This window comes from Chiloscyllium punctatum, chromosome 11 (genome assembly GCF_047496795.1).
Source record: "Chiloscyllium punctatum isolate Juve2018m chromosome 11, sChiPun1.3, whole genome shotgun sequence".
Classification (NCBI taxonomy): Eukaryota; Metazoa; Chordata; class Chondrichthyes; order Orectolobiformes; family Hemiscylliidae; genus Chiloscyllium; species Chiloscyllium punctatum.
Window position 1 is genome coordinate 32,766,373 of NC_092749.1, and position 20,913 is coordinate 32,787,285.

The 20,913-nt window shown below is 39.6% G+C and overlaps 2 protein-coding genes across 4 annotated transcripts in view; one reads left to right on the forward strand and one right to left on the reverse strand.

Annotated features, from left to right (window-relative positions):
* Positions 1-20,913, reverse strand: part of xpo5 (exportin 5) — a 101,999-nt gene that overhangs the window by 48,726 nt on the left and 32,360 nt on the right. For all 3 annotated transcript variants that reach the window (XM_072580593.1, XM_072580596.1, XM_072580595.1), the window contains exons 3-13: positions 19,826-19,898; positions 17,531-17,668; positions 16,480-16,662; positions 16,257-16,283; positions 15,715-15,900; positions 14,301-14,377; positions 10,386-10,485; positions 8,445-8,528; positions 6,428-6,553; positions 4,773-4,863; positions 4,323-4,451 (exon numbers count right to left, since the gene is read on the reverse strand). In XM_072580593.1, the coding sequence (XP_072436694.1) occupies positions 4,323-4,451; positions 4,773-4,863; positions 6,428-6,553; positions 8,445-8,528; positions 10,386-10,485; positions 14,301-14,377; positions 15,715-15,900; positions 16,257-16,283; positions 16,480-16,662; positions 17,531-17,668; positions 19,826-19,898 (1,214 nt within the window). The remainder of the gene's footprint in view (positions 1-4,322; positions 4,452-4,772; positions 4,864-6,427; positions 6,554-8,444; positions 8,529-10,385; positions 10,486-14,300; positions 14,378-15,714; positions 15,901-16,256; positions 16,284-16,479; positions 16,663-17,530; positions 17,669-19,825; positions 19,899-20,913) is intronic.
* LOC140482875 (apoptosis-stimulating of p53 protein 2-like) overlaps positions 17,754-20,913 on the forward strand; it is a 170,914-nt gene continuing 167,754 nt past the window's right edge. Inside the window, exon 1 of the mRNA XM_072580598.1 lies at positions 17,754-17,775. The gene's annotated coding sequence lies outside the window, so the exon portion shown is untranslated. The remainder of the gene's footprint in view (positions 17,776-20,913) is intronic.

A 20,913-nucleotide genomic window follows, 5' to 3' on the forward strand; every position in this document is an offset into this window, starting at 1 on the left:
ATTGAGTATAAGAGCTGGCAAGTCATGTTAAAATTGTTTTCTGGATTAGTGGTGCTGGAAAAGCACAGTAGTTCAGGCAGCACCCGAGGGGCAGTAATTAAAATTGTACAAGACATTGGCTTGGTCGCATTTAGAATACTGTGTACAGTTCTGAGCGCCACATTACCAAAAGGATGTTGGCGCTTTGGAAAGGGTGCAGAGAAGTCTTATGAGGATGTTGCCTGGCACGGAAGGTGCTAGCTATGAAGAGAGGTTGAGTAGGTTAGGTTTATTTTCATTAGAAAAAAGGAGATTGAGGGGGGACCTGAATGAGGTTTACAAAATCATGAAGGGTATCGACAGGGTGGATAGAGACAAGCATTTTCCCCAGGGTGAAGGATTCAATAACAAGAGGTCATACTTTCAATGTGAGAGGTGGAAAGTTTAAGGGGGATACACACGGTAAGTATTTCACACAGAGGGTGGTGGGTGTTTGGATCGCATTCCCAGCAGAGGTGGTAGAGGCAGGCACGGTTGATTCATTTAAGATATGTCTGGATAGATGCATGAGTAGGTGGGGAGCAGAGGGATATAGATGCTTAGGAATTGACCGACAGGTTTATACAGTACATTTGGTCGGCTCCGGCTTGGAGGGCCGAAGGGCCTGTTCCTGGGCTGTAAATTTTCTTTGTTCTTTGTTCTAACTCCAGAATTAGCAGGGCTTGATTTCCATCACTTGACCACAAATGAGACGTGACACTTAATAATTAAGTTATTACTTGAATTTATTTTACTTATTCTCATTTCCACTTGCAAAATTAACTTAATATTACCACTTAAAAATGGAATGAATAATGAAATCACTAGTTTCTTACATTCCCTCTCCTAGTACCTTTTAAACAATTAAAATTTTGCTAACTGCAGGTTGCTTTATCAAACTAATTTCTCTTAACTTCAGCACTTCCACAAACCCTGAAAGCAGAAATTGCTCAATCAACTCAACTTTCTATGAAAGTTGATTTATTCTTCTCCTTGCTCTAGTTCCTGCAGACCTACCTCACCTAACTCCTCTCACGCATTACACACTGTTTCAAAATGCCTTAAGGCCCTCCACATGCCTGTTCGACTAGGAGAATGCGAATGGCTACCTCAGAATCCTTCTCGCAACTGCTCCTAATATTTATCTCTCAAACAACAGCACAAACAGAGCACAATAATGCTATTTGTGGGACATAATTATTGCAATGCATAATTGGCTGCCACATCCCCTACAGTGCAACAGTACAAAACAAACATTACAAATACTAGAAATCTAAGTTGCACCTCATTTTTAAACTGAATATGGGAGGCTGTATGGAGCCTAGAGTTCAACAATTTCACACCATAAAATCTGTTCCATTTTGCAACCAGGTTCATTACAGATTTTGGTTTTATATTTTACTCATAGTTGAGGAATAAGAGAATGATCAGGGAGAAGGTAGAGCCAATCAGGGATAGCAGAGGGAACTTGTGCGTGGAGTCTGAGCAGACAGGGGAAGCCCTGAATGAGTTTTTTTGCTTTGGTTTTGACCAAGGAAAGAAACCTTGTTGTGAATGAAAGCTTCGAGGAGTGGGGATACAATCTTGACCAGATCAAGATTGATAAAATTGATGTGCTGGAAATTTTTGAAAACATTAAGATTAATAAGCCTCCAGGGCCAGACCAGATTTATCCTAAGCTGCTCTGGGGAGTGAGAAAGGAGGTTGTTAAGCCACTGGCAAGGATATTTGCTTCCTAACTCTCCATGGGGGTTGTACCAGAGGTAGGAAGGACAGGGAAAGGAGAAAAAGGAAGGAGAAAAGGGGGAAAGAGGAAGGAGAAAGGGGGAAAGAGGAAGGAGAAAGGGGGAAAGAGGAAGGAGAAAGGGGGAAAGAGGAGGGGGAAAGAGGAAGGAGAAAGGGGGAAAGAGGAGGGGGAAAGAGGCAGGAGAGGCAGGAGAGGGAAAAGGGAAGGAAAAGGGAAGGAAAAGGGAAGGAAAAGGGAAGGAAAAGGGAAGGAAAAGGGAAGGAAAAGGGAAGGAAAAGGGAAGGAAAAGGGAAGGAAAAGGGAAGGAAAAGGGAAGGAAAAGGGAAGGAAAAGGGAAGGAAGAAAAGAAGGAAAGGTAGATAGGAAGAAAGCAAGCAAGGCAGAACGACAGGCAGGCAGAACGACAGAAAAAGAGAATAAACTAGAAAGGACAAGATTGTGAAAGTACTTGGAAGCTCAGGGTAAAACATAGCTGAGTCAGCACAGCTTCATCAAGGGGAGGTCATTTCTGACAAATCTGTTAAATTCTTTGAAGAGGTAACAAGCAAATTAGACAAAGGAGAGACAGTGAACGTGATCCATATCCAAGGAACGATGTGCTGACCTTGGAGGGGGTCCAGAAGAAGTTTACAAGAATGATTCCAGGATAAAGAACTTGTCATAAATAGTGCATTTGAGGATTCTAGGTCAGTGCTTGGAGTTTAAAAAGATGAAGGAAGATCTGATTGAAGCCTACAAAATACTGAGAGGTCTGGATAAAGTAGATGTGGTGAAGCTATTTCCACTAGGAGAGACTAGGAGCCAAGGGTGCAGCCTCAGAGCAATGGGACAACCCCTTAGAACTGAGAAGAGGAATTTCAGTAATGGGCCAAATTCTGCTCAGATATCTTTTTTTTAGATTAGATTAGATTACTTACAGTATGGAAACAGGCCCTTCGGCCCAACAAGTCCACACCGCCCCGCCGGAGCGCAACCCACCCATACCCCTAACCTAACACTACGGGCAATTTAGCATGGCCAATTCACCTAACCTGCACATCTTTGGACTGTGGGAGGAAACCGGAGCACCCGGAGGAAACCCACATAGACACGGGGAGAATGTGCAAACTCCACACAGTCAGTTGCCCGAGGCAGGAATTGAACCCAGGTCTCTGGCGCTGTGAGGCAGCAGTGCTAACCACTGTGCCACCGTGCCGCCCATCTTATTGCCTTAGAATTCCTCTGGACATACTTCTTTACTTATCCTAGCATCACTTCCTGTGACTGTGCACCATGAACCCTTCATTGCTTATCCACCACAGCATATGCCCTTCAATTTGCTTATTCCAACAATCATTTGTTTAAAACCTATTCCACTTGTAAATTTTCCCAACTCATCACCTCCGTGGCTGCTGCCTGTCCCACTGAGTAGCTCCTGAGTTTTTGGTTCTTACTTCAAAAATACTTCATTGCAAAGCTCTTTGGGGTTCCCTAAAAGGCAACATGGTAAACCGCTTCCAACCTTCTAACAATAGGATGTAAGTATAGATATAATTTGAATTACTAACACAGTGGAGCTCACACAGGCTGAACTGGACCAAACCTCCATCAGAGGTACTTGAGTGATAATGGGGAGTAGAATTCAAAGTTTGTGAGAAGATTTGTAATGATGACACCTTTGTAATCATTAAAGACACAGAAATAGAGAACACACACCGAATCATCAACGCCACACTCACAGGAATCAGATTCACTAGAGGAAGAAAAGAACAACCAACTCCCATTCCTAGACGTGATGGTACAACAAACAGGAAGACAGCTAACGATTCGCATCCATGAACACCAACTAGCCACGAAATGACACGACCAGCTATCCTTAGTAGCCACACACGCAGATGACAAGCAACATGAATTCGACTTGGACAACACTACTATTATAGGACAAGCCGAACAGAGAACAGCCAGGGAATTCCTAGAGGCATGGCACTCATCCACAGATTCAGTCAATAAGCACATCGATCTGGACCCAATATACTGACCACTGCAGTGGACAGCTGGAACTGACAACCGAAAGTGGCAGAGACAAACCACTATAAATGCCGGAGGAAAGATCACAGAAACGCTTCACAGGAGGCTCCCATGCACTGAGAATGTCACCTAGACAGGGGACGAAACATCTGCAACACAAATTCCCAGCTCGGCGAACAGAACCACAACTTTTTGAGTAGAATATTGCTTATAAAGCACAATACTTTTTAATCTGTTCACCACAAGAGATCAACACTGGAAACAGTATGCAAGCTGTTTAGAACAGTTAATACCTAAATCTATCCACAAACTAATTTCAGAACTCAGCAGAAGTACACAATCATTGTTAAAAACCAACTCTGTTCCTTCAATACATCTACCTTTTCCAATTCTTCATTTAATATTAGGCAATAATTTATGGCCAAGCTCAACAACAAACAAGATATATAATTTAAATTATAAATTCCAATATCTAAGCACTTCTAACAGTACCTGTTACTTTGTAAATGTCTCAATAACTAAAATAGAAAATGAATGCTTAACAGCTTACACATTGTTGGGCCAACATCAATGACTGCCGTGAGCTGATACTGCAGTGCCTCAGAAGCCATGTTGAACCCAGTCATTGGTGACAGACGACAAGAGAGTCTAATGGTCTCTCCTTGTTGAGCTCGGAATGCTACAAAAACAAAAAAGTTATTCTAAATTAACAAAAAAACTCTACATTTAAACTACTTCAATATACTACTCAAATAAATATACTATTCCATACGTCTAGTGCAAATTCTCCAATACCAACTGGGTGAAGTCAAAATATTATGTTCACTTCAAATGTGTTGTAAATTCTAAGACATGCAAAGTTTGAAACAAACAAGCTTGAACTGTTGGAGCCTTATAAATTAATTACTGTATAATTAGATGAAATTAAAACCACTTATGCAAAGCATTTTTTGATATGCTTCAATATATTTTAAGCAATAATATACGACATAAAACTTACAATTGAAAAATGCATTGAAGTCTTCATCATTATCAAAGTCCACACGTGAATATTCACAACTTGGGCTGTCGCTCTTGGAAGGAAATCCAACCTAGTCAAAAGAGAAGTTCATTCCAAAAAAGATCTGTACAATTTCTTTGAACGCATTTTCAGCTACATTCAATCTAAAGCAAATCAATGGAGGGAAACGTAGGAAACCTCAGAGAAGTCCTTAAATTAACAGATGTCTGGGTTGAAATCATGGAATTCACTCCCTAATGGCATTGTGGGTTACCCATAGCACAAACAGTAATGGCAGTTTACCACAACATTCTCAGAGGAAACTAGGGACAGTCAAAAAATGCTGGCCCAGTCAGCAACATTCATATGCCAGAAGAACAACAAACAAAAACTCCACAAGTTCAATACACAATGATTGGTACAATCACAAATACTCAAGTCTGTTCCGTGTTGAAGTGACAACAGGAAGTTCAGCACTACAGCAGACTTCTAAGTTTCTCAGTTTTGGATCAGGATTTGTACTGAAAACAACAAATGCTGGAGATTACACCAGGTCAGTGAGTTTCCATGGAGAGACAGCAAGCTAACATTTCAAGTCTTGGTGACTCTTCTTCAGAACTGAAGTGAAGTGTGTGTGGCGGGGGGGGGGGGGGCGCACAGAGTAGCATTTATGCTATTTGCTCCTAGGATTGGGATTTTATCTTTCTGGTAGGGGGAAAAAAGTGGATACCTCGAATGCCACAAGGAAAGAATTCAACTTGCCTTTGTATCACTTCAACAATTATCTCAGGGCTAAAATTCATACTGAAATCAGGCTTCCCTAATCAAAGAAAGATAATAGTAGCAAAACTTCTTTAAAAACTGAAATTCCATAACTTTGTGTTAAATAATCCAAGTGATTAACTACTCACTTAGTAATTTATTCCCAGCTCCAAGCTACTCAGTTGCCTGAAAACCAGCAACATTTTGTTTAAAACTCACTGGATATGGGTGCCTCTGGCTTGGCCAGCATTTATTGCCCATCCCTAATTGCTCAGAGGTCAGTTAAGAGTCAACCACATTGTTTTGGGTCTGGAGTCACATGTAATCCAGATCAGGGTAAGGATGGCAGTTTCTTTCCATAAAGGACACTAGTGATCCAGATGAGTTTTTTCTGACAATTGATAACAGTTACATGATCAACATTAGATTCTTAATTATAGATTGTTTTATTGAATACAAATTCCACAATGTGGCATGGCAGGATTTGAAACCAGGTCCCTAGAACATTAGCCAAGTTTCTAGATTAATTGTATAGCGATAATACTACTAAGCCATTGACTATTATTAAGAGATTTTTTAAAAACTTAACTGGTCACTAATCGACAGACCGACCAATTTCGAGATGCCAGCAAAAGCCACATGCGTACACCTTCGAATTCCCAACTCCAAATTATCTGCAACTCAACTTTTAATTATTGCTTGGTCAAACAAATATTTTCATGATGCTTACAACTGATGTCAGGTTCCCTGCTTTGAAAATTATAGCCACTCTTTTTAAGCAGTTTTTCTTATTTCAGTCCACAGTGTTTAAAAACACATAAGAAGATACAGTCCTTACACTCCCCTAAGAGGAGAAAACTGACAGAAGAAAAAGAAGGTGACAGTGTACATACCTTCAGAAGATTAGCCATTGTTGCATGCAACAATTGTGGAATGACCTCCAGCAATACAGGGTCCTTAGAAACATGCTCATGTCTTAAAAACGAACACCAGGCTATCTGAGTTGATGACCTTAAATACTGAACAAAACAAAAAGTTGACATCAGCCTTCTTCCAACTCTACCTTATCTAGTGTCAGAAAGAAATGTCATTCTGTATCGCTCTTCACCTTTATAATTTTTATTAGGTTACTTATTGGATAATTCAGTTATGGTTCACCATCTATCTGCACCTGAACAAAACACCGGTCTCCTTCCTACCTCCCTACTTCAAAACATGAAAAGCGAGGGATTTTACTGCAACAGGACTGCTAAAAATCAGGCAATTATTTTCAAACATTATCATACAATTGGAAGGCTAAATCAGTTATTTCTAATTCACAAGAACATTTTAACAATGTTATACATAATTGTTTTACAATTTGACCTTTACCTGCTCGTTATTGAACTATGTAAAGAGTTGCTGATATCTGCCCTAAAATGTTCATTTACTAGTTCTAACTCATGACCGCTACTACTATATTTCCCACTTAGATTTTAAACAATATTTTAATCTTCAACATTGCTGTAAGATGACTGTTCAGACATGTCCAATACAGTACAGAGGTTTTCTCTGTTTCCCCTAACGAAAAACAACTGACACTGACGACAACGCTGCAAATGCTTGAACATTTATGACATTTAGGACCACACGTTGCAGTTTGATATAATCATTTCGTACTTCTGTGGTTTTGGCAGAACAGTTAACTAGATTAACAACTTATTATTGTGATGTTGCAACCATTGGGCACGATTAACAACTTATAAGTTCCCATGTTTCATTTAACTTCATTTGAAGCTACTTAAAATCCCTTCATAAGGCATGAATGTCACTTTTTTTCCTTCTTGGATGTTTGCATAAAATTTTAACTGCACTGTTGATACTTGCACGCCTTATCTAACCTTCTCAAAATTCTAAGCTGTACCATTGACTTTTACTTCCTTCTTATAACATTTACAAATTTAAAATCCATTTAACATTAAGCTTATTAATCCAGACCATTTATTAACAATTATCTATTCCAACCACACATGAATTGAAGGCATCAATCATGAATTGTTGTGGTTCTGTTCGCCGAGCTGGGAATTTGTGTTGCAGACGTTTCGTCCCCTGTCTAGCGGACATCCTCCGTGCTTGGGAGCCTCCTGTGAAGCGCTTCGGTGTTGTTTCCTCCAGCATTTATAGTGGTTTGTCACTGCTACTTCCGGTTGTCAGTTCCAGCTGTCCATTGCAGTGGCCGGTATATTGGGTCCAGGTCGATGTGCTTATTGATTGACTCGGTGGATGAATGCCATGCCTCTAGGAATTCCCTGGCTGTTCTGATTGGCTTGTCCTATAATAGTAGTGTTGTCCTTGTCGAATTCATGTTGCTTGTCATCTGCGTGTGTGGCTACTAAGGATAGCTGGTCGTGTCGTTTCGTGGCTAGTTGGTGCTCATGGATACGGATCATTAGCTGTCTTCCCGTTTGTCCTATGTAGTGTTTTGTGCAGTCCTTGCATGACAAGCAACGTGAGTTTGGCTGAGACAACACTACTATTATAGGACAAGCCAAACAGAACAGCCAGGGAATTCCTAGAGGCATGGCACTCATCCACAGATTCAATCAATAAGCACACTGACCCGGACCCAAAATACCAGCCACTGCAGCAGACAGCTGGAACTGAACCGGAAGCGGCAGAGACAAACCACTGTAAAGGCCGAAGGAAACAACAGAAGCGCTTCACAGGAGGCTCCTAAGCACTGAGGATGTCCCCTAAGCAGGGGATGAAACGTCTGCAACTCAAATTCCCAGCTCGGCGAACAGAACCACAACAACGAGCACCCGAGCTACAAATCTTCTCGCAAACTTTGATCAATCATCAATGTTGTACACTTAAGCACTCATTGTTGCCAAGGAGCTCCATCATAGAAAAATACTTGATGAAAATTACCTGACTAGGGTGATTGGTGAAAGCCAAGAATGCTTGCAAATATTTGTTGAAATTAGGAGGTTGGCCGACATCTTTATCGCTTCCCTGAAAATAACACTCAGTTCAATTTTGGCACACAAGTATCCTAAACAAAAACATAACTCGTGGAAGTTAAATTCACCTTCCATTGTTATGGAGAGATAAGATTAAATGACATGGTCCAGCTGAGGACTGTCCATCAATGACTAAACAAGGCAACAAGTACAAACATAAGCAATTTAGTTTGGGACCGCAGCTTTTTACAATATATGTAAATGATATAGAAGATGGTATCAGCAATAACATTAGCAAATTTGCTGATGACACAAAGCTAGGTGGTAGGGTGAAATGTGATGAGGATGTTAGGGGATTACAGGGTGACCTGGACAAGTTAGGTGAGTGGGCAGATGCAGTTTAATGTGGATAAATGTCTGGTTATCCACTTTGGTGGCAAGAACAGGAAGGCAGATTACTACCTCAATGGTATCAAATTAGGTAAAGGGGCTGTTCAGAGAGATCTGGGTGTTCTTGTCCACCAGTCAATGAAGGCAAGCATGCAGGTACAGCAGGTCGTGAAGAAGGCTAATAGCATGCTGGCCTTCATAACAAGAGGGATTGAGTATAGAAGCAAAGAGGTGCTTCTGCAGCTGTACAGGGCCCTGGTGAGACCACACCTGGAGTACTGTGTACAGTTCTGGTCTCCAAATTTGAGGAAAGACATTCTGGCTATTGAGGGAGTGCAGCGTAGGTTCACGAGGTCAATTCCTGGAATGGCAGGATTGCCTTACACGGAAAGACTGAAGCGACTGGGCTTGTATACCCTTGAGTTTAGAAGACTGAGAGGGGATCTGATTGAAACTTATAGGCTTATGAAAGGACCGGACACTCTGGCAGGAGGGAACATATTTCCGTTGATGGGGGAGTGCCGAACCAGAGGACACAACTTAAAAATACGGGGTAGACCATTTAGGACAGAGATGAGGAGAAACTTCTTCACCCAGAGAGTGGTGGCTGTGTGGAATGCTCTGCCCCAGAGGGCAGTGGAGGCCCAGTCTCTGGATTCTTTTAAGAAAGAATTGGATAGAGCTCTTAAAGATAGTGGAGTCAAGGGGTATGGAGATAAGGCTGGAACAGGATACTGATTAGGAATGATCAGCCATGATCATATTGAATGGCGGTGCAGGCTCGAAGGGCAGAATGGCCTACGCCTGCATCTATTGTCTATAAGCAATTTAGTGGCATCAAAACTTCCTTGGAAGATGATCGCATTGGATTTTTATTCGCCTTTACAGGTTTTAATCAACAGATTTTAAAAAAACCTTTTCAACTACCATGAAAACAAAACTGCAAATTTATCTGATTAATTTCTAAATTATTTACAGTCTGAAATTAAGTAGTATTTATGTTGAGACATCTCAAAGAATCAACACCAACTATATTCATAATGTAAAATCACTCAACAACCATGTTCAGAAAATCTGACAGTTTAACATGTATCCTCATTAGCTGCTTGGTTGAATGTAAACCAGAGATATGCAGAGCTTTGCACATTCGTTAGATTTATAGTCAACCTGAAATCAAAAATGTAAAATATAATACAATAAATCAAACCAAATACTAAACAATACAAACATGGAACAGACTGGTCAGTATCTGTGGAGAAAACACCCAAATGAAGGTTAAATCTACAACCATTTTGTGCACTCTACAAATGCTGACATTGCTACATTTCACCAACTTGTCTCAAACCACATATCTTAGCTTGGCTACACAAATAAATCTACCGCAAACAAAGTTGAAGAGCGAGGTGTTGGAAAAGCACAGCTGGTCAGGCAGCATCCGAGGAGCAGGAGTGTCGACTTTTCAGACATAAGCCCTTCATGAACTACCATTAAAAAACTGATTGCAATATGCTCAACATACCCACAGTGCTGTCAGCTGTCCACCTAGGGCTGTAAGAACTTGACAAAGCCTCTTTAGAAACATGTAATGTTGCTCCACAAGCCCTGCTCCATGAGCTGTTCTGTAATGAGAGAGAAAGACTTTTGAATCCGTCCTGATATCGAACCACAAAATAGAGCAGTTCACATTGCATTCCACAGAATAGACTGTTACAATGCAGAATGTCAGCAATAGGCTATTGTGCCGTAATGGATCTCTGAAATTTAGTTCAGTCACATTATACTGGTTGTTTCATGGTTCATTCTGTCCTGCTTTTTAAAAACACAGTTAGGTTTCCATGCTCAGACATTATTATTTAACAAAACTTCGAAAGCATCAACAGGGTGGCACGGTGGTTCAGTGGTTAGCACTGCTGCCTCACAGCACCAGGGACCGAGGATTGATTCCAACCCCCCTGCCTATGTGGAGTTTGCAAATTCTCTGTGTGACTGTGTGGGTTTCTTCCGGGTGCTCTGGTATCGTCCCACAGTTTAGTTGGACTGGCCATGCTAAATTGACCCGTCATGTCCAGAGATAGGTGGGTGAGCCATGGTAATTGCATGATTGCAAGGATAGGGGAATGGGTGAGATGCTTTTTGGAGGATCAGTGCAGACTCAATGGGCCAAATGGCCTGCATCCACATAGCAGGTATTCTATGATTTCCATAATTTCTATAATTAAACAAAAGTCATCACAGGTTTATTAAAGTGAAATCATACTTCACAGAAATCTGAATCTTAATTGGAAATCTACTGGAGGTTTTATAGAGTCATACAGTCATAGAGATGTACAGCATGGAAATAGACCCTTCGGTCCAACCTGTCCATGCCGACCAGATATCCCAACCCAAGCTAGTCCCACCTGCCAGCACCCAGCCCATACACCTCCAAACCCTTCCTATTCATATACCTATCCAAATGCCTCAAATGTTGCAATTGTACCAGCCTCCACCATTTCCTCTGGCAGCTCATTCCATACACATACCACCCTCTGCATGAAATAGTTGCCAAAGACGCAACTAAAGTTTAAGTTTTTACAACATCAATAAAAGCCAATAGGCTCATCCTGTCCTCACCAAGCAAACATCCATCTATTCCAATCCTATCTTCCAGCAATTAACCCATAGCCTTGTGTAATGTTTCAAGAACTCAAGGTCCCCACCTCGACCATCCTTTTAAAGCATGTGGGTCCTGATACCCACAAATCTCTGGATGAAAGTTTTTCCCTCAAAATCCCTCTAAACCCGATGCTTGTTATTTTAAAACTTTACCCCTAGTTACTAGCCCTTCTAAGCAGGGGAAATGCTTTTTCCTATCTAATTGCATCTATACCTATCAGAACTTTAGGTACCTCAATCAGATCACTCCTTAGCCTTCGACATTCTAAGTAAATCAATTCCAGACTACCTATTCTTTCTTCATAGCTGAATCATTCCACTCAGGAAACATGCTGGTAAATCTCTGCTGCTTGTTCTCTTGTGCAATCACAACCTTCCTGTAGTGAGGTGATCGTACATGTACACATTATTCCAGAGTGGTCAATATAACATGATATGTAGCTCCATCACAACAACTTTGCTCATATACAATACCTTGACTAATAAAGGCAAGTATTTATCCCACATGCCTGCTTAACCACCTTATCAACCTGTTCTGCTGCCTTCAAGGATCTAGGGACAAATACACCAAGGTCCCTTGATCCTCTGTTCTACCATTCCTGTTATTCCATAGCCTAATAAAATAGATGAAGGGTGCAATTTATTTGGATTTCAAGGCAGCTTTTGGCAAGGTCCCACATAACAGGTTAATGGGATAAATTAAAGCACACAGGATTTGTAGTAGTCTACTGACACAGCTCAAGAACTAGTTAACAGACTGAAGAGTGGTAACAAATGGGTCTTGTTGCAGGTGGTATACAGTGATACATAGTGTAGTACAAATCAGTGTTCCTGCTCTAGCTAGTCACAAAATATACAAGTGACTTGGATGAGGAATTCAACTGCAGTATTTCCAATTTTGCTAATGACATGACCAAGTGGGATTGAGAGTTGTAAGGAGCATGCAAGGAGACTTCAGGGTGATCCAGATAAGTTGGGTGTCTGGGCAAACACATTACAAATGCAGTATAATGTAGACAAATATGAAGTTATACACTTTCGTATTATATAAAAGGCAGTTTTATTTAAAAGGTGATATTCTGGAAATATGGATGTGCAAAGGTGTCCTTATACACCAGTCAATGACAACAGGCAGGTGCAGCAAGCAATTAGGAAGACAAACGGCATGATGGCCAACACTGCAAAAGGATCTGAATTCAGAAGCAGGGATTTCTTACTGCTGTTCTATAGGGCCTTGGCGAGACCGCATCTGGAGTATTACATAGAATTCTGCACTTCCTACCCTCTACTGCCATACAGCAAATGCAGCAAGGTTCACTAGGCTAATAGCAGATGGTAATGAGAGACTGGTTTGATTGAGCCAGTATTTCTTGAAGGGTAGAAGAATAAAAGAAGATCTGATTAAAAATAATAAAATTCTAACAGGACTAGACTAAATGTAAGGAGGATGTTTCTCCTGGGTTGGGAGTTTTGAACCTGTAATCTAATACTCAGGACACAGAATACGCCGTTTAGGACTGGGATGGAGAAGCATTTCTTCAGAGTGATCAAACTGTGGATTTCATCACCACAGAAGGCTATGGAGATTGGGTCACTTATTATATTCAGAAAAGAGATTGATACATTTTTAGATATTACAGACACCAGCAGGTAAGGAAAGAAATCCAGATTACAGCGTTAGGAGAGGAGAGATCATATCGAATGGCAGAATAGGGGTTTAAAAGGCCAAATGGCCACCTATTGCTCCAAGTCTATGAGCCTATATTTATTTTTAAATACAGAAAACACCACAGCTCAGGAACACTCTCTTCAGTCCACCACGTCCATGCCAACCATGCTTCTATTTTAACTAATCCTATCTGCCTGCACAGAGTCTGCAGCTTTCTATTTCCTGCCTGTTCATGCATCTGTCCATATGCCGCTTAACTGTTACAATTGTATCTACTTTTACCAACTCCCTTGGCAACAGATTCCAGGGACCTATCAAGTTCTTGCAAAAAAAAGCTTGTCTTTAAACTGTTAAACTTGCCACACCTCAGCTTAAAAGTCTGACTATTCACTCCACACACGACTCATAATTTTACAAATTTCTATCAGCTTCGATTAGATTAGATTAGATTCCCGACAGTGTGGAAACAGGCCCTTCGGCCCAGCAAAGGCCACACCGACCCTCCGAAGAGTAACCCACCCAGATCCATTTCCCTCTGACTAACACACCTCACACTACAGGCAATTTAGCACGACCTATTCACCTGACCTGCACATCTTTGGACTGTGGGAGGAAACCCATGCAGACACAGGGAGAACGTGCAAACTCCACACAGAGTCACCAGAGGCAGGAATCATACCCCAGTCCTTGGTGCTATGAGACAACAGTGCTAACCACTGAGCCTCCAATGTTATAATGAAAGCAATTCAGGCCTGACTAACGTCTCCTTATAGCTAATACATTCCAATCTAGATTTCATTCTCTTTTACACCCTCTCGAGAGTCTCCACATCCTTCTTATTGTATGTGTCCAGATCTGCACAGGATACCACCAAAACTGGCCTAACTAAAGTTTCTTACAGCAGCAACATTACTTGCCAACTTTTATTTCAATGCCTGACCAATGAAGGCAGCATTACATATGCCTTTTTTACCACTTGATCCACTTGCGTTGCCACAAATACACAAGTCTAACATTAATGTACAGTTTGTTGAAAAGCAAATTATGTCTGTCAAGTAAGTAAACTTATGATTTTAACATCCTTTTTCTGACTCCAAGGAAACCACTTACTGTGCAGCTGATAAAATGCAGTGCATGGCAGCATCACTAAAGAGGACTAGAAGCGGCTTACGATCCTCCAGCTTACCCTAACGAAAAAAAGCAAAGGTCATTCAGCATACATTTATGAAAATTTAACCATCCGCCAAAGCTTCTGCCTTTGACATAAAGTAAATAGAAACACTGAAGAAAACTGATAAAGTTAAAGACATAACTTGCAATACAAGTTTCAAACAGACATGGATGTTTGAAAGGACAATTTAAGAAACTTAAAAGCAAATTCAACCGTTGAAATCAATTAAAACAATTGATTTTTGATCAGGTATGCATAAATATTGAGATCTCATTCATGGTTGCTAGTCACTTTAACTGAGCAACCAAAATAGTAATGATATGCAAACCAATTGTTAAGCTGTCAGCTAAACTTGCACGGTTAATGTCCATAGATTTAATTATAAAAGGAATATTAAGCTGAAAATACAACACAAGAGCACCACTGGAATGCTGAAAATGCAAGAATGCTCTAAATAAATAAAATAATTTGGCTTTCAAATACTGCTTATCAACATTCTCAATTTAAATCTTGAGCCCACAGAAATTGATCTTCTCATGTTAGTTCAACTTACAAAATTCCCATATTATGAAAACATCCTGTACTATTTGAAATGATTATTCAATTTACATTTCTTTAAACCTTACTATAAAAAGTATAGAATAATTAGAAGTTCATTCTACTTTGGGCTTAAACTAAGACTTCAAATTCCCAACCTAAAATTTAGAAACTTAATCGTTTATCTTGTGACAATGCAGTCACTTTGAAAGGTTATTTTGTCCCTTTTATTGAAAAGAGGTTGTGAAGTAGAGGCACCAAGCAGTCTATCAGAACAAGTAGCGTAAACAACTCATGAGGCCTTGGACTGTGTTTTTTAAAAACCGCCTAAATGGGTGTGGCCAGCTCAGATCAGGCCTTCCAGTTTTTTTTCTTTTAGCTTTGAGCAGTCAGAAGATGTGGACATCTCAAAACAGTCTGAAGCTTCAGTATACGTCTCGTGGCTGCTCCACTCTTTGAAATCTCTTGATGTTTCTTTCTCCTGGATTGGAGAACTACATGTAAGAATCTGCGTCTGAATTTGCCTTTTTTTGCCAAGGGGTGTGTTTACGGGATGTTAGTGATAGGTACTGTATCTATTATTCGGTTAAGTTATTCTAAATTTCTCTTTCTTTTGTTTGTCTTTCAACTCAAGTGCTTAAACAAATTGTGTTTTGCTTAACAGAGTAGTTTGACCAGTCGCATCGCATCTGGAACACAACATTTCATGCCTACCTTTAAAAATAAGAAGAAAAAGTTCAGGTCTAGGCTACCCTTCTAAGATATTTGGAGGGGGTCTACTCTGGTCTATATCAATCTTTTGCTAGAAGATATTACCTTTCTGCTAATGGCAATAAGCAGACATTCCGCTGCTTCGAGCTGCAATTCGGGTTCTGTTAATAACATACATAGAACTTCAAGTAGCTTGCAGCTATCAGCTGTAATATGGTGCAAAGCAACCCAGTCCACATATCCAGCCAAGGTATTCAGAGTGGCGACTGCAACACGACAGTGTGCCTTGGCCTAAGGAAAATAAATCTGTAGTTTAGAAACTCAGCTGCAAAGCATTCAAACAAACAAATGCATGATTTATTTACCATGTATGGAATCTATAAAGACAATTAAAACTTCTGCAATGATTGTTGCACATTTTACAAATGGGAGTTATAGTAGCAAGGTATCTAGCCATGCTCCCTTCAGCAGCAGGGAGAAACATAACACAAGTGGAGTAAAAAATAGCTTCTTAACCACCCAGCAACTTGAACTTTGCACAACACCTTAGCAACTAAAAAGCTTTAATGCAAAATTATGCGAGTTTATAAAATTTGCACAACCTCTTGGAAAACAATTAATCGTATAAAAAACAAATTGTTACCCACCTTATTTTCTTGAGTAGTGTCTGCTTTCTGTAAGAAATTAAAAGATATTAGAAGCAGCTATTTCACAAGTGGTGAAGATAATAAATAGAACATGGAATTGACCATTTATGGGTTTGTCAGTTCAAGTACAACATCATACATTAGGTTCTGATTGCTCCAGAGGACAGCTTATGAAATTCAAGAGTTATTCTAGTATTATCAGCAATTATTATATAGTAATTACCAACTGTTTGTAGCTCTGAGTGTGCTCCTGCAAGATGTCCAAGAGAAAACTGAACAGCTGCATCATATTTTGAGTTAATGCATGCTGTATGTCCTTACGACGCTGAGCAGGTATAGTCTGGAAAGTCACCACATCTTCCACTAAGCGCAGAAGGATCAACATCACCAACTCAGTTTGTGTCTCCTAAGATAATTAAAAAGTTACATTGTACACATGGAGAAAATAAGAAACAAGGATACCAAATACTTGAGATTTCAACATATGCACACCAAAAATTTTCACTAATTTATTTTTGTTACTTATTGAGTGATAGTAACATGAAGGAGCTATAATCCATCTTCTACTTGTCAGCTAATGTTTGTACTCTACCACTAAACATGCTATAAAAGGTTTTGACAGAGTGGATGCACAGAGTATTTCCACTTAGGAGGAGAAATATTAGAGGTCATTCATAGAAAAGGATTATCATGAACTCAAACAGGAAATTCAAAAGAAACTTGTTCATATGACTTTCTGATTAAAAGGTGTCAGTAGTACTGAGTGGTTGACTTGGACATTAAACTCACATTTGAGAAGAAACTAATAAGCATAACTGATAAGGAAATAGAGGATAATGTTCATTGCGTTAGTAGGATAAGGAGCCTCAAGTGGTACACGAACAGCAACATGAGTTGACTGATGCTTTTTTGTGCAAAACATTCTTTCTAATTGTACGTATGGCATGAGCTACCAGAGGAAGTGATGCAGGTTGGTACAATTGCAACACTTAAAAGGCATCTGGATGGGTATATGAATAGGAAGGGTTTGGAAGGATATGGGGAGAGTGCTGGCAGGTGGGACGAGATTGGGTTGACATATCTGGTTGGCATGGACGAGTTGGACCGAAGGGTTTGTTTCCATGCTGTACATCTCTATGACTCTATGATAAATAAAGATGGAAATGAGAAAGAGAAGTAGGAATTAAGAAAATATTAACAGCACAATATTTTTACCAACTGTTACAAAAGAACATTCACTTTGAAGAACCTTTAATTGGCAGCTTTGGACTTACCCCCATGGCAGTCAGTTTATCCATTTCATTTAGCATATCTGGCCACTGCTGTGGCCATTCACGTTTGATCATTTCTACTACGATTCGGGAAAGTGCATCCTTAATGTAAGCCTCTTCCACCATAATATTATGAGTACCCTGAGGATGCAGAAGAAATGAGTGACCAACATTTTTTTTTCATTTTTCAGGTTTATGCAGATTCTCAAAGACCAACCTGGTTGTCAAAATGGAACTACAGTCCTGTGGTAAGCAAACAAAAGGGCAAGTTTACCAAAAAAAAATAATTTTCGCACAATATCTGAAGATTGATGTGGAGATTGCTACTGATTAATACTGATTGACAGTTAATAGCCAGGCTTTGTTTAAACTTCAACAAATATGCCAAGCTTGATCTATTGGTTCCCCCATTAAGGTAATCAATATAGATTGCTAATAGCTGAAGTACTAGCACCAATTCTCGTGGAATGGTTTGTCATGACAGATGTCAACACAAAAACGACCCACTGATTTTTACTGCTTTCTATTAACCAATCTTCATGCTAATTTGATATTCCCATTACCTTGAACCCTAATTTTGTCAATAATCTCATTTGGCATCTTTTTTCCAATGTTTCATAAAATCCAATATCAGGTTGATGACTCTTTTATCCAACCTGCTAATTACAACCTCAAAAAATTCAACAAATTTGATTACTGCAATTGTGTTATTGCGTCATAAATAAGTAAGATATTCTAGCATTTGCCCTACTGCCAAATTACACTGACATAAAGTTCCCTGTTTTCCCTGCAACTCCTACCTTGGGGATTTCTGGAAAATAAAATAGCTCTCTCGGTACCTCAAATTAGGTACCAGGCCATTTGACCCATTCATCCCATTATTTCCAACAGTTTTATTTTCAGTAGCTGTTTGGTCATACAAAAGTGATAAATAACGTGTTACTTGCTATGGAGCCAACATTTATTGTCCATCCCTAAATGCCCTTGAGAATGAGTCATTGCTCAATTGTTGAGTTTATACAAGCCAAATACATTTTTGGAGAAGTGAATACAGGGCATTAAGTTAGTGACGACAGATAGAATTAAGGTCAAAGATCAGCCATGATTATTTTGCATAGCACGGTAGGTTCCAAGGATTGAATAGCCTACTCTCACTGCTAATTCGCATGTTCTATTAACTAATTCGCAAGTGATGGAATTATCATCTTTGACCATTCTTAAGTGCGCCAGAAGCAGAGATACACACAAATAAGAGACACCAATGAGACTAAAATCAGGGATCTCTTACTGAGAAATACTCAATGTACATGCAGTAATCTGGATGAGGCAGATATTGTGATTTCCTGCATCACTCTTTCATCCTACCCAGAACTTGGATCTTGCCTGAATCTATAAGTAAGATCAGCTCATTGGGTTTCCCAATTTATCAGCATCCGAGGGTCAGTTTCCATGAAGGAAAGCATTCCAGATGCTAGGATTTGATATAGATGACAACTATGGCTACGCTGCAATATGCTAAATTGCCGACATGATCCTAGAGTCCTGCAGACCCATGCGAAGCACCCTCTGTGTGCTAGTTGCTTATGTTAGAAGTACTAAAGATGTTCAATGTCCATCAGTACAGTTAAGTTGCTAACTTTGGTCAGAGATATTCCAGAAGTTTGAACACATTGGATTACCCAGCTTCTATGAATATTAATGGGATTATCTTAGGTTGGGTTTGCTGGAGTGGACAATTGTTTGTTGTTTCATGTTACTAGTTGTTGCAAAATGTTCTTAGCAGCAGGGGACCACCAAAGGATAGAAATGAGAAAACAACAGAAGACAAGAAATCATGTTTCTTAACTTTGAAGCTCCCAATCGCAGCTTGGGTCTCCTGAGCCTCAATTCCCCAATTTCATTCATACCCAAGTCACCAATGTCATATCTCATCCTATCAAGTGATTTCAAGGAACCCTACCTGCTTGTCTATCCATGAGCAGTTTCCACTTTGTGTGATGCAGTTTTCCACAGCAAAGGGGAAATCCTTTGTCAGGGATAGTGCTGTGCATATACTCAAACAGAGACAGAGCCAGAGACAGTTATCTGCCATCTCACACTTAACAGTGCCTTCAGTGTTCTCAGTTGTTAAAGGGCACTCATAATTCAGAAACTGAGATAGCCCATGTTTTCAAGATGCAATTTATTTGGATCTTTCAGTGAGCACCCTTAACTTGGGAACAAAGGTTTTCACAAGTTTCATTGTAAATGATGTATTATTTGTTCAGTGAAGTCAGAAAAGCAAATAAGACAACTTACACGGGATAGAAGAGTCATCACACTATTCTTCAGCTGGACTTTATCACGGTGTATCATACCATTCCAGCGAAACCTAATTTTGAAAAACAATTAAGGAGTTGTCTTCACTATATCATTCTAAAAACACCACACAATCTTATTTGTTACTTGAGAGAATTATGTATATTTAGGGACAAAAAAGTTACAATAGTCAGCATTATTACCACTTGCAAAGAATGGCAACATACAGAAGCAAGATCTGGAAAAATGTAAAATACAACAAATGGGATGAAGGAAAGGCCCACGGATTAATAATTACACATATGGAGAAAATTTCCCTGCTTAGACATTATGGAGGACAAGGACGAGGAGGAGGAGGAAGAGGAGAAGGACGACGATGAGACGTGAACAAGGATTCAATACAAATTGGCTTTGAATAACCATTTGGTCCGGGGAAATAAATATATACTTGTATGTACCACAGTGGAAATCAAAGGCCAAAAATTTTGTACTGGTAAAGATGATGAAATGGTCAGTTATTTGTTGCTTATTTATTTCATTAGCCATTGACTACCTTGTGAAAAAAAATCTTTAAATTCCACCATAAATTAAGGCATAATTGGGTTTTTAAATGGCATACTTACTTCATAATTACTATGATCCATCCTCACTAAGCCTAAAATGCTAATTTTATATTGTGCTACATCACACTTTTCCATTACAATGAAACTATTCCACTTTTCTTAAGTTTATAATCAACACTATATTTCCTATTTAAATGCAATTAATTACTGAACCAATTTGAACTGAACTTCCCGATTGACTGTCAGAGAAGATATGTGATAAGCATCCACAAGTTACCTCGGCTGCCTAAATCCTGAGATTTAAAATTACCTCATTTCTAAATCTCAGGGTTTAGGCAGCTGAGGCAACCTGTGGATGCTTATCATTTCTAAATCTCAATTCTAAATCTCTGAGTAAGCTTTTGGTCGTTGGACTTAATATCGCCTTATGTGGTTCATATTTTATTTTATTATGCTCTTGTGAAGTGTATTTAGACATTTTTATGACATCAAAAGGTGCTGTAAACATTCAAGCTGTTGTATATT